The 14,479-nt window shown below is 38.4% G+C and overlaps 1 protein-coding gene across 1 annotated transcript in view; it reads right to left on the reverse strand.

The window, feature by feature from the left end:
* The window catches only part of ARNT (aryl hydrocarbon receptor nuclear translocator), a 52,302-nt gene that overhangs the window by 29,339 nt on the left and 8,484 nt on the right, over positions 1 to 14,479 (reverse strand). Inside the window, exons 3-5 of the mRNA XM_049880383.1 lie at positions 9,376 to 9,420; positions 4,075 to 4,119; positions 280 to 324 (exon numbers count right to left, since the gene is read on the reverse strand). Of these exons, the coding sequence (XP_049736340.1) occupies positions 280 to 324; positions 4,075 to 4,119; positions 9,376 to 9,420 (135 nt within the window). The remainder of the gene's footprint in view (positions 1 to 279; positions 325 to 4,074; positions 4,120 to 9,375; positions 9,421 to 14,479) is intronic.

The following is a 14,479-nucleotide window of genomic DNA, read 5'->3' on the forward strand; positions in this document are numbered from 1 at the left end:
ATTTTCTAATAAAAAGAGTGTGTTTCCCTGCTAAAACACTAACTGGCACAGCTGCATTATTTCTAAAAGCTTTCTGTTCTGTGAAACTTTAGTGCTAAGACACAGAGAAAACTACAATGCACCCATTTTCTGATAGGAGAAGCCAAAATAAATCTTGTCCTCTCTTGCCACAGAGAAAGGCCAAACAGGAAGGAAAGGGGAAGAAAACAGCAGAGTAGGGAAAGGACAGAGAAAGCAGCATCATCTGCTTCATCATGCCAAAAGACACTGTTCTCCTACCTGGCGAGTCTCTCTTTATCCGCAGAGCTCTGCTCATCATCCGACCTAAAAACAGAATTAATGAACTAAGCTAAAATCAAAATAAAAAGAAAAAGGAAAGGAGAGGAAAAAAACAAGAAAAGAAAATCGAAAAGAGGCAGAGAAGGGGGGGCTGGGGAAATGGAAATGTGGGCAAGAACCTACAAAGTCACCTGTCAGGATAAAGAAAAAGTACAGGACAAAGGTCAACATAAAAGCAATGCCAGTATTTACGGTAAATTAACATGATTTGAACACAGAAAGCATTTTGCTAATAAATCTCTGTAGAGACCAAGGATATACTGAATTTATGGGGACCAACCAAGAAATTTAGGAGGATCATTCCCACAAACTGCTCCTAATCTGGAAAGAGATGATATCCACACATGCTATTCTATAAGAAAAAATTAAAAAACAAAGAGCAAATCACAAGTGTGTTAAACAAGTAATCACAAATACAATCACACACACACTCAAGACAAAATAATGAACCAGGTTTCACTAGACAAATTATATAAATAAAACTAAGAACTGTTTCTGTTTTTAAAGTTTCTGTTGTATACCCTTTCTCCCCCTCAGTTCAGTGAGTAGCGCCTGGGGTCTTAAAAGCCTGCATGCGGCCATTCAAAATACACTTGGTCTCTATTTACCCGGAGCAGCAGAGAAAGAAGGAGACTCAGGTATCAGAGAAGGATATAACCGCAAGTCTAGCTGCCTCCATGCGCTACTGCCTCCCTTTCTCATAAGACCTGAAGAACTGGATGGTGCCTGGCTACCATTACTGAATATTTTGATCAAAGACTCAAGAGATGAGTCCTAATCAAAAGAAAAAAATATGTGGAACACAATTTCATATTTCTTATAGAATCCAGACTTACCAGACTCACTGAGGCTGAAGGAACCCCCATTTCTGATGCCCTGAGAAACTTTGAACCTTGAACTGAAACTACCCCAAGTCATCTTCAAGCTAAACAAACAGTTTAGCTGAATTACTAAAGAATGTTCACCTCGAGCACTGCACTCTTTTAAAGAGTTATCTGTATCAGATCAAAGTGACAACAGTAGCTCCAAAGCATTGATGAGTAATTTGTAAGGCAGTGAGTCTAAATCAATGGTGGTGAAATAATATGGGAAGAGAAGTTAGAATGGTGATATAACATGAAGAATCTGACCAACGTCACTCAACTATACAAGTAGGAATTGCTGAATGGGTGCATGATCTTCTGTGTATACTTTCACCAAAACTAAAAAAAAAAAAAAAGAACTAGGTTTCTGGTATATCCGCTATCACTGATCTGTCCCCGCAATTGTTCTTAATTTCTATTCAGTCACTTCCCATTTCTCTGCAATAAGGCCACAACATTGCTGGATCCTCAGGAACAACTCCCTCTGCCCTGGAGAGGGATGCAAAGGATTGCCAGTACATTACTCTGGAAAACTGAGAAACTGTAAGGATGCGTGGCAACTGAAGAAACCTAAAGGTGTTGCTGGGCCAGGGTACCAGTAATCAATTCCACATATATGTGCTAACGTCATATATACGCACACACACACATCTAGATAGATATGCATATATATAAAGCCAGATTAGAAGACTCAAATAAAATAAGTTCAAACTATGACATTAACAGACTGAAAGACTATTAGGCTATAAAAATTGACAAGTAAAATGACTTAAACAACATATGGAAAAGTTTCTATAAAATGATCAACAAAAAAACACACACACAAAATAACACAGTAACGAACAGTGAGAACCATGTAAAAATTTATGTATACATTCTGATGAGAAGAGAAAGGGAACTAAGTAAACATTAGAATTTAATGTTCATTGGATTATTTTTTCTTGATAGTTCCTTAGCAAACGATAAATCATTCTTCCAGAAGTTGAGAAAATTCAAACATTTTCAGCTTTTGAAGCCCCTCTACTGAATTTTCAAGGATATGTGAGGTGAACTAGCTTAACAAATCATATCTTAAAGAAATGAGTTCTGTTGTTTGACAGAAAGTTAAATACCTAAAATTCCTATTACTACAGATCCACCACTTCTTATCCATTTTAATATTTTTGACTGAAATGTATGAATGTCTTAGTTATCTAGTGCTGCTGTAACAGAAATACCACAGGTGGATGGCTTTAACAAAGAGAAATTTATTCTCTCACAATCTAGGAGACTAGAAGTTCAAAATCAGGGTACCAGCTGCAGGGGAAGGCTTTTTCTCTGTCGGCTGTGGGGAAAGGTCCTTATCATCAATCTTTCCGTGGTCTACAAGCTTCTCAGTGCAGGGACTCCGGGTCCAAAGATGCACTTCCCTCCTGGTTCTTCATTCTCGGTGGCATGAGGTTCCCCGCCTCTTTGCATGCTTCTCTCTCTCATATCTCAAAAGAGAGTGACTCAAGATACAAACTAATCCTTTATATTGAGTCTCGCCTCTTTAACACAACTGCTTCTAATCCTGCCTCATTAACATCACAGAGGTTAAGATTTACAACACATAGGATAATCACATCAGGTCACTAAATGGTGGACAATCACACAGTACTGGGAATCATGGCCTAGACAAGTTAATACACATTTTTGGGAGAAACAATTCAATCCATAACAATGAATGTATAAATACATTAAGCAGAACAAATGAAGACTAAATAGCATGTCATGTTTTCATAATTTTTTGGAATTTTAGTCAAGTGACTATGAACCTGTACCACTACTACTATTCGATGGCTTGACTTCCTAATGCAGGTTGAAAAATTATTCCTTGCATATACATGATTAAACTCTCATTTTAAAGATGATTCACATCTTAAAGACTTTACAAGTATCTACTTCAATTAGCTTTGATAAATAAATTTTTCTTCAAAAAGTCTTAAATTCTCTCCTTTTCCTATTGTCATTAACACCACTTTATAGCTGTCTTATTTATTCAGCAGACTCCTATCTACCTCCCTGACTACAGTCCTCTTCAGTCTATCCTATATACTTCTACCACAGAAATAGCCCTACGAAGTATTTTGCAGATTACTCTTCTAATTCAAAACCTGTGAGAGCATCATACTGCTTCAGAGTAGTTTTTAACTACTCTACCTGATATTTCTTGGTCCCTGGACCAGTAGCAGCATCAATGAATAATTAAATCAGAAAATTAATACATAACTGAATAATTCATTGCTCAATTAAGCACCAGATTCTAAAATAATGGATTTTCATTTTTCTTATGTGGCTGCAAACTTGATTTTTAAGGAACATAATTCACTGCTTAATAATATATTAGTGTAAACTTTCTGAAAATAAAACCAGTATCTGAGTTGAGAAGGATTTACTGTTTAATAGAAAGCAGAGTTTTTTTTTTTTTTTCATTATCTTGACAGGTAATTTAAAGAAAGTTAAGTTTATTTTAATCAAAACTCGTGTCAATGCAACCTCAGTCTCCACAAGAACTGTTTCTTTGTTGTCATTTTTAAAAGACTAAAACCATTATGTGCACAGATTTTGTAGACCTATTTAATAATAAATACAACCAAGAAATCCCTATGGTTTGTGTTCCTGGGGATGCCAGAAAGCACATTGCTATCTATCACATATATAAAAATCACTGTGTAATATATGCCATTAGTTTGAAATCATGTCATCTGAACATAATTCTAAGATGAACTTTCATCAGCTTTCAGAACAGGAGACTGGACAGAGAAACTCACTTTTGACCAGATAAAGTTAACATTCAGGGTGTTCAAATTTCCTGCCCCACCACACAGACCACCATGCTCTACTACCTTACCTGGCAAACCGCTCCTTATCATTAGACATCTGGTCATCATCACACCTGGAGGAGAAAAAAGGGTTAGTTTAAAGCATTACCCTTGTTGTATCTACTTCCCTCTGAACAGAAAACTAGAAAGGGATAAAAACATTCAACAGAAAAAAAAGCCAATGGAAAAACATCACAAAGCAGAAGAGGTAACAACAGCCTCCCCGAGAACTTTAAAAACCATCACTATTATTCGTCAGGTTTTCTGAGGTCTCTATACCCCTTACTTATCGGCACTCCAAAACAAGATGATGATCTCATGAGGACACTCTGATTGCCCTGTCACCACCACTCTGAGGTTGGGAATAGTTTTAAGTTATGATTTAAACAATGCACTTCATCTCCTTGATCAAGGAAATGCAATCCATTCCTCCAAACAACTTCTACTTAATAGGCAGATAAATCCTGTTTGCTACTCCAGAAACTGTGAAGGAGGATATGTTGAGGGAGGAAGACCTAACTCTAAAAACACTGTACTGCTTTCTGGATGATCTACATTTTTTTCTTACTGCCATAGGATACAGCAACAAATTCTGTCAACTTTGGGCAGAAAGTATTTTGGGGATATAGGTAAGTCTCACAAAATTTGCAAAGTTAAACCAGTTATTAAATTAGAGCCTCGGTATACTGCCCGTTCATAGGTTATAAATCCTCAACTAATTTGCCTTCATGAATTTTCAATGTTTCTGGGCAAATTTGGAGATGTGATAGAATTTCAGCTCAAGGGCAAATGGTGTGTTTCTAGGACACAAAATATACTATAAATCAGACACTATAAACTCCTATTGAGAACAAGTGACCTAAGGTAAAATAAGAAACTTATACTTTACATGTTAATCTTGAATCAAGAATGAGTCTTCTAGATCCCTGCTACTCAAGGCGTGGGACCAAAAGTTGCAGCATCACCTCGGAAACTTTCAGAAATGCAGTCATCTTGGGCCCTAACCTAGACTCACTGAGTCAGAATCTTCTCATCAAGAATCCTAGGTCGATTTGTATGCACATTTCAGTTTGAAAAGCACTACTCTAGATAGTAACAGGGGGCTTTGGTGGTTCAGTGGTAGAATTCTCGCTTTCCATGCAGGAGACCCATAGGCCAGGTAGTACAGTGGTTAAAGCACTCGGCCACTAACCAAAAGGTCAACAGCTTGAACCTACCAGCTGCTCTGGGGGGACAAAGATGTGGCAGTCTGCTTCCATAAAGATTTACAGCCTTGGAACCCCTATGGGGCAGTTCGACTCTGTCCTGTAAGTCCTTATGAATCAGAAATGAATTGATGGCAGTAGTTTTGGGTTTTCATATGCAGGATACCCAGGGTCGAGTTCCAACCAATGCACCCCCTGCATAGCTACTACCCATCTTTCAGTGGAGGCTTGCATGTTGTTTTGATGCTGAACAGATTTCAGCAGAGCTTCTAGACTAAAACAGACTAGGAAGAAAGGCCTGGCAATCTACTTCCAAAAATCAGTCAATGAAAACTCGATGGATCATGACAGCCTGATCTGCAACTACTCAGGGGATGGTGCACGACTGGACAGCATTCTGTTTCGTTGTGCATGAGGGTGCAATGAATCAGGAACCGGCGGCAGCCAACAGCAACAAAGATACTAATAACCCTGATACTGTACCTAGAGTTTGAAAGCCTTGATACTCTTAAAAACTACTTTATAGATGTCTGGAGAATATAACAAAACAACAGTTGAACAAAGTAATGCATAAGATGGAAAGAGATAATAAACTACAAGTGTCAAAAGTAGCATCTATCGAGGAGTTTTAATATTCAATTTACAGATACACTGTAAAGAAAGCTTCCACTCCTTGACCAGGGTGAAAATTCCAGTTGTTTAAAAAAAAGGAATTTGGTGATTCAAATAAAGAAATTTGGTAATCCTCTCAGGCATTAGGACCCATTCGGTAAGATGAATTGTCATAGTCTTTTTCTTTTTTAATAATTTTTATTGTGCTTTAAGTGAAAGTTTACAAATCAAGTCAGTCTCTCACGTATAAACTTATATACACCTTACTTTACTACACACTCCCAATTACTCTACCCTCAATGAGACAGCCCGCTCCCTCCTTGCAGTCTCTCTTTTCGTGACCATTTTGCCAGCTTCTAACCCCCTCTGCCCTCCCATCTCCCCTCCAGACAGGAGAGGCCAACATAGTCTCAAGTGTCCACCTGATGCAAGTAGCTCACTCCTCATCAGCATCTCTCTCCAACCCACTCTCCAGTCCAATCCATGTCTGATGAGTTGGCTTCAGGAATGGTTCCTGTCCTGGGCCTAAAGAAGGTTTGGAGACCATGACCACCAGGGTCTTTCTAGTCTCAGTCAGACCATTAAGTCTGGTCTTTTTATGAGAATTTGGGGTCTGCATCCCACTGTTCTCCTACTCCCTCAGGGGTTTTCTATTGTGTTCCCTGTCAGGGCAGTCATCAGTTGTGGCCGGGCACCATCTAGTTCTTCTTGTCTCAGGATGATGTAGTCTCTAGTTCATGTAGCCCTTTGAGACAGTCTTTTTTTAAGGTTGGGGGGAAAGGACACATGAACCTCTCTTTGGATTTGCATATAGTTGATGACTAATGGATTTTGTGGAAATGGAAGCAATGACCAGGGCTAGAGTTGAGTTAACTGACAGGTATAAATAATATTGGTTGCCTCCACACCTTTTATATACACAACACAGCTCCACTATTAGCATCTATCATTAATTGTTGTTGTTAGTTGCCATCCAGTCGACTCTGACTCATGGCGACCTTACCTTATATATAACAGAACAAAATGTTGTCCGGTCATGCACCATCTTCATTATTGTTAGTGTCTTAGTTACCTAGTGCTGCTATAACATAAATACCACAAGTGGTGGCATTAACAAACAAAAATGTATTTCCTCATAGTTTAGGAGGCTAAAAGTCCAAATTCAGGGCACCGGCTCTAGGGGAAGGCTTTTTCTCTCTGTCAGCTCTGGGGAAAGGTCCTTGTCTCTTCAGCTCTATTCCCTGGCTCCTCAGTGATCTTCATGTGATGTGGCATCTATCTTCCCCTACTTCTGCTTGCTTCTCTATGCCTAATCTCTTTTTTATATCTCAAATGAGACTGATTTAAGCCACACCCTACACTAATACTACCTCACTAACATAACAAAGAAAACTCCCAAGTGGGATTATAACCACAGATATAGGGGTTAGGATTTACAACACCTATTTTGGGGGGACAGAACTCAATCCATAACAGTTGGTATGCTCAAATCCATTGCTGCAGCCATTGTGTAGTACCCTCCAACCTAGGGGGCTCATCTTCCAAGCACTATATTGGACAATATTCTGCTGAAACCTGTGTACCATGGGTGAGCCTACTGGTATTCAAAACACCAGTCATATAGCTTCCAGCATCACAACAACACATAAGCCACCACAGTAAAATAAAACTAACAGATGGGGGTGGATCATTATAATTAGGCATTCTCAGTTGGAGGAATTTCCACTAGTGCTGTTTAAAAAAGTCTATCCTTCCCCAGGAATCTCTTCCCCTTGTCACATTTTTTGAGACTATTTAAGGTAAACTGTCAAGAGCCCTTTTGGAGCATTACTTTTATCTGCAACTATTTCTTCATGGGGGCCAACTTATGGTTGTTGTTTCCAAGAGTATCTGGCAGCGCTCAGCAATTAATCAGCAGCTACAAATACAAGCCTTAGCTTCAAACATTACAACAGAAAAAAAGATGTTACTGACTACACTAAGTACTACACTAAGTACTATAAAACCAAACAATGCCAAGCAATTTACAATATGGGTATCCTTTGTGTAAAAACTGGGGACATTATGAGCGTAACGTGCACACATACACATTTATCTGTTATCTATACACTTATGCATTGAATATTTCTAGAAGGATACTCAATAAACTGGCAACTGTAGATGTCTAAGGGGAAGTGAAATGAAGATGTATTTTCACTGTACATAATTTTGTACTGTTTAGAAATTCTGAAATACAAACATAGTACTTTTTCCAACTTAAAAAAAAAACTTAGTTAATAAAACACACTAATGAATAAGTGAAATGAAATCTGGGCACTTACACAAATAAATAATTTTTATAAGGGCTCCTTTATTTTGGAAACCCTGGTAGAGTAGTGGATTAAGAGCTACAACTGCTAATGAAAAGGTCAGCAGTTCAAAACCACCAGCTGCTCCTTGGAAACCCTACGGGGGCAGTTCTACTCTGTCCTGTAGGGTTGCTATGAGTCGGAATTGACTCGACGGCAATGAGTTTGGTTTGGTTTTTTGTTTCATTTTATGCTAATTACAAATTAAATATACCTTGCTCTGCAATATAGAGACTACCCAGGTAATATTTTCAACTCTGGAAAGAAGAAAAGCAGATTGCAATCAAGATTATCTTCCTTTCTTTGACTCTGTTTTTCTCACTTGAAAACAAGCCAAGTAACTGATCTTCTGTGAGACTATCCCCCTTCTCACAAAGAAGCACTTCATCAATATATTAAAAAGTCCACTTTCAGTACCCTAAAAGATTCATCACTCAAGGAAGCAAATTCCAATTCCTGTTCTGTAGGGGGAGTCAACAGGTATCAGAGGGTATGACAGATTAGTACATTAATGATCGCCCAGCAAAGAATGCCTCACAGTTTCCACTCCCTTGTGTAGCCCTACCCCCTCTCCATTCAGGACCTGGACACAGGGCTTGCTTTGGCCAATGGGATGCCAGCAAATGGGATACAAAAGTAGAGGCTTGGTAAGCACTTGCACACTGGAATATGCGCTTTGGACTATGGCCATCACCATGTGAAGACACTCAGTCTGGCCTCCTTGAGGATGAAACACCACACAGAGATACCTAGCCATCCCAGCTGAGCCCATCCCCAGTCAACCAGTAAGCTAAATAGTCTTAAAAGTGAATCTAGGCAACATCAGCAGAATAACCACTCTGCCAATCCATAGAATTGTGAAAAATAATAAATCGATGTTGTTGTTAAGCCACTATTGTTACACAGCAATAATTAACTGATACAAAGGGTCTTGTAAATTCTCTGTCCTTTCCTCACTGAGGCTCCTCCTCTGGAGCTATTAATAAGAATGCTTGACATTTTTCTGGGGTACAAAATATTTTATAGTTTTAAGTAAAAATTTCATAGTTTTAAGGTGAAGCACTTTCCTTGGGCCTAAGAACAAAAATATTACAAGCCAAAAGTACAAAGTTCATACATTCATTTTTAAAATCAGAAGTCTAGAGAAAGTTTTTTAAAACCTTACCTCAAGAATTTACTGTTGCCTTCTCCATCATCATCAAAATCTAGCCTGGAAAAAGCCAACAAAAAATACAGTAAACCTACTTATAATCCAGAACATTAAGAAATTAAAAATTCTCAATCCACAAACTATCTATACACCCACCCAAATTTATGAAGGAAAAGAAGAAGTGGCCAAAAGTCAAACAAAACTATGCTACATCAGGGCCTCTTCCTCACAGCGCCAAACTGGGCAAAGAAGTTGGACAACAGAAAAAGAGTACCTACTCCTACCATATCACTTTCCTAAGGTACCCATCCATTTATGCCTAGGTCTTGCATCAGAAGAGTAAAACTTCTACAAAAGAAGAAGTCCACTCAAAAAGGAAAAGAAAAAAATTAATATGAACAATTCAGGTCCATTTTTCATTTCTATAATCTACTCTAAGCCATGTTACTGCTTTCGGAAGCATTTTTCAAAATAGCAACGTAATACATAAGTGATTTAAGACTTAAGAAGGTTACTGAATAATGCTTCTTTCTTTCATTCATCTAATAAACATGAAATATATATTACATTTAAGACACTGTGCTAGGTGAGGTGAAAACAGGAACCCTGCCCTCAAGGGGCTCTGTGCCAAGACAAATACAAATATAAAACAAGTGAGAATGAGAAAGTGCCACGTGAGGAGTACGATCCACACGGCATAGACATTTAGTGAAAGAAGAGGTGATTTTCATTTTAGGAAATTAGAGAAGATTATAGGTAACAGGGTAGGCAAATCACCTTTTAATCTCTGTACTTTATTAAACTATTACTCATGTTACCACCTTAATCTAGTGATCACACTTGGCATCTCTACTAATAGAACGACCTGATATTATGGATCTCTAGATGAGCTGCAAATGAAGTACACAGCATCAGATCTCAAAGTATTTGTTCCTCTTTTGCCTTCCTGTAATCCATGATCATCTGTCAAAACCCTACCCATCTACCAATAACTTCACTTCTAAGTACCTAAAAAAAAAAAAAAAACCTAGCTTAAAGAAATAACTATAAACACAGAAAAAAGCTTATGTACGAAGATGTTTATTGTAGAATTATATATAATGGCAAAATCTTCAAAACAACTTAAAAGTTCTAAAATAAGAATTAAGTACTTCATGGACTAATATGCAGTCACTAAAAATTATGTTTACAGAGAATATGTAACAACATGAAAAAAGGTTATTATATGTGATTGGGTGAAAAGACCAGGCTACATATACTACATAATTATATAACCATTAAAAAAAATCTCTGTAAAGCATATAGAGAGTTATTTAAAAAAAAAAAAAAAAAAAGAGTTAGATGACTCTGGGTAGTAGAATTATTACCATTATATTCTTCCTTCTAGTTTCCTATGTTTTCCAATCTTTTTTTAAAAGAATGTATACAGGCATACATCAGAGATATTGCAGGTTCAGTTCCAGACCACCAAAATAGTATAACAATAAAGTGAGTCGCGTGAATTTTTTGGTTTCCCAGTGTATATAAAACTTATGTTTACACTATATTGCAGTCTATTAGGAGCCCTTGTGGCGCAGTGGTTAAGAGCTCACTTGCTAACCAAAAGGTTGGTAGTTCAAATCCATCAGCAGCTCCCTGGAAACCCCACGGTGCAGTTTTACTCTGTCCTATAGGGTCACTATGAGTTAGAAGTGAATCAGTGGCAATGGGTTTTATTTCCCTTTTTTGGTAGTCAAGTGTGCAATGGCATTATGTCTTTAAAAAATGTACATAATTAAAAAATACTTCTTTGCTAAAAAATGCTAACCATCATCTGTGCTTTCAGTGAGTCATAATCTTTTTGCTGGTCAAGGGTCTCGCCTCAAAGTTGATAGCTGCTGACTGATCAGCTGCTGGCTGCTGAAGGCTGGGGTGACTGGCAATGTCTTAAAACAATGAAGTCTGCCACACTGGCTGACTCTTACTTTCATGAAAGATTTCTCTGTAACATGCGATGCTGTTTGATAGCAGTTTACCCACAGTAGAACTTCTTTCAAAATTGGAGTCAATCCTCTCAAACCCTGCCCCTGCTTTATCGAATAAGTTTATGTAATACCCTAAATCCTTTGTTGTCATATGTTCACAGCATCTTCACCAGGAGTAGATACCATCTCAAGAAACCACTTTCTTTGCTCATCCATAGGAAGCAACTCCTCATCTGTTAAAGTTTTATCATGAGATTGCTGCAATTCAGTCACATCTTCAAGCTTCACTTCTGCATCTAGTTCTCTTGCAATTTCTACCACGTCTGTAGTTACTTCCTCCACTGATGGTCTTGAACCCCTCAGTCATCCATGAGGGTTGGAATCAACTTCTTCCAAACTCCTGTTAATGGTGATATTTTGACCTCCTCCCATGAATCATGAACGTTCTTAATGGCACCTAGAATGGTGAATCCTTTCCAGAAAGTTTTTTATTTACTTTACCCAGATCCATCAGAGGAAATCATAATCTATGGCAGCTACAGCCTTATGACATGTATTTCTCAAATAATAAGATGGAAAATCAAAATTACTCCTTGATCCATGGGCTACAGAATGGATGCTGTGTTAGCAGGCATGAAAACAACATTAATCGTGTACCTCTCCATCAGAGGTCAAGGGTGACTAGGTGCACTGTCAGTGAGCAGTAATATTTTGAATGGGGAATCTTTTTTTCTGAGCAGTAGGTCTCAACAGTGGGCTTAAATTATTCAGTAAACCATGTTGTAAACACATACGCTGTCATCCAGGCTTTGGTGTTCCATTTACAGAGCACAGGCAGAGTAGATTTAGCATAAGTCTTAAGGGCCCCAGGATTTTTGCAATGGTAAATGAGCACTGGCTTCAACTTAAAGTCACCAGCTGCATTAGCCCCTAACAGGAGAGTCAGCCTGTCCTCTGAAGCTTTGAAGCCGGGCACTAACTTCTCCTCTCTGGCTGTCAGAGTCCCAGACGGCAGCTTTTTCCAGTGTAAGGCTGTTTCGTCTACACTGAAATTCTGCTGAGAAGCGCAGCTGCCCTCATCAGTCACCTCAGCTAGATCTCATGGGTAACTAGCCGCAGCTTCTGCATCAGCACTTGCTGCTTCACCGTGCACTTCTACGGCATGGAGACGGCGTCTTTCCTTCAGCCTCATGAACGAACCTCCACACGCTTCAAACTCTTCTTCTGCAGCTTCCTCGCCCCTCTCAGCCTTCACAGAATTGAAGAGAGTTAGGACCTTCCTCTGGATTAGTCTTTGGCATAAGAGAATGTTGTGGCTGGTTTGATCTTTTATCGAGACCACTAAAACTTTCTCCGTATCTGCAAGAAAGCTGTTTCGCTTTTATCATTTGTGAGTTCACTGGAACAGCACTGTTAATTTCCTTCAAGAACTTTTCCTTTGCATTCACAACTTGGCTAACTGTTTGGGGCCAAGAGGCCTAGCTTTCAGCCTGTCTCGGCTTCTGACATGCCTTCCTCACTAAGCTTAATCATCTCTAGCTTTTAAAGTGAGGGACATGTGACTCTTCTTTCATTTTAACACTTAGAGGTTGTTGTAGGGTTATTAATTGGCCTAATTTCAATATCGTCCTGTCTCAGGGAATAGGGAGGCCCAAGGAGAGACGGAGACAGATGGGCGAACGGTCAGTCGATGGATCAGTCAGAACACACACAACATTTATGGATTAAGTCTGCAGTCTTATATGGACATGGTTCGTGGCATCCCAAAGCAATTACAACAATAACGTCAAAGACCACTGATCACAGATCATCGTCTAATAATGAAAAAGTGTGAAATATTTCAAGAATTACCAAAATGTTACACAGAGACGTGAAGTGAAGCACACGCTACTGGAAAAATGGTGCTGACAGACTTGCTCGATGCAATGCTGCCACAAACCTTCCATTTGTAAAAATGTATTATCTGCAAAGCACAATAAAATGAAGTATGCCTGTACAGCTTCTTCTTATAATTTTTCTGATTACCAATAATACATGTTCTTTTCAGAAAATGTGGAAAATAATGAAAACCAAAACAGAAAATAAGTCATCCATAATCCCATCAGCTAAAAATTTGATGAGTATTCTTTCAGGTTTTGCTATGTACATATGTTGTACATAATTTTCTTTGACAGATGCAGAGTATCATACATACTGTAATCTCTTCTCTCTTAATATTGTGATTTTTCTGTAAAGTATCTTTCCACAGTGTCACTTCTAATACCTGTACAGTTTAAAAATTATACTACAACTTATTCAACCAATTTCCTACTTTTGATATTTATACTGTTTCTAAAAGCTTGCTAATTACAATCAATCATAACACAGTGTCTGAGAGAGCAGATTCTAAAGCTAAATCTCTCTAAGGTTCATGTCCTAGAACTGTCACTTACTAACTCTGGAACCTTGGGTAAGTTACTTTTTCAACCTATGCCTCAGTAAATGAATTAGAATGTGTAAAGCTCTTAGGGAAACCCCGGTGGTGTAGTAGTTAAGTGCTACAGCTGCTAACCAAAGGGTCGGCAGTTCAAATCCGCCAGGCGCTCCTTGGAAACTCTATGGGGCAGTTCTACCCTGTCCTATAGGGTCACTATGAGTCAGAATCAACTCGACAGCACTGGGTTTTTGGTTTTTGCAAAGCTCTTAGACGTGTAGCAGGCGTTAATATGTTACTCGTGTTACCACCTTAACCCAAGAATCATTCTTGGCAATATTATTAGTGGAGTGAGGGAATTAAAGATTGGCTATAATACCAACATATACCTAGAAAAGAAGTGGATGAAATACTACCCATTCTTCTAGGCCCTTCTAAAGCAACCTCCTTTCTGAAGTCTTTTCTCATCTTTAACAATCAAATGTGATATTTCCATAGTCTGAAATACATAGCACTGTATTTGTTCTTCTTTTTAAAACCTTGGCATGTTTTATCTTGTGTTATATTTATGTGTATAATGATTATCCCTTTCAAACCATAAGCAACTTAAAGACAGGAAATGTGTCTTGTTTATATCTTTTATGGGTTGATTTGTGTTCCTCAAAAAAGGTATGTTCAGCTGTCTCATTAGGGGGAGAGTAATTGGGAGTGTGTAGCAAGGTGTATATGAGTTTTTGTGTGA

Source organism: Elephas maximus, chromosome 3 (genome assembly GCF_024166365.1).
Source record: "Elephas maximus indicus isolate mEleMax1 chromosome 3, mEleMax1 primary haplotype, whole genome shotgun sequence".
NCBI lineage: Eukaryota > Metazoa > Chordata > Mammalia > Proboscidea > Elephantidae > Elephas > Elephas maximus.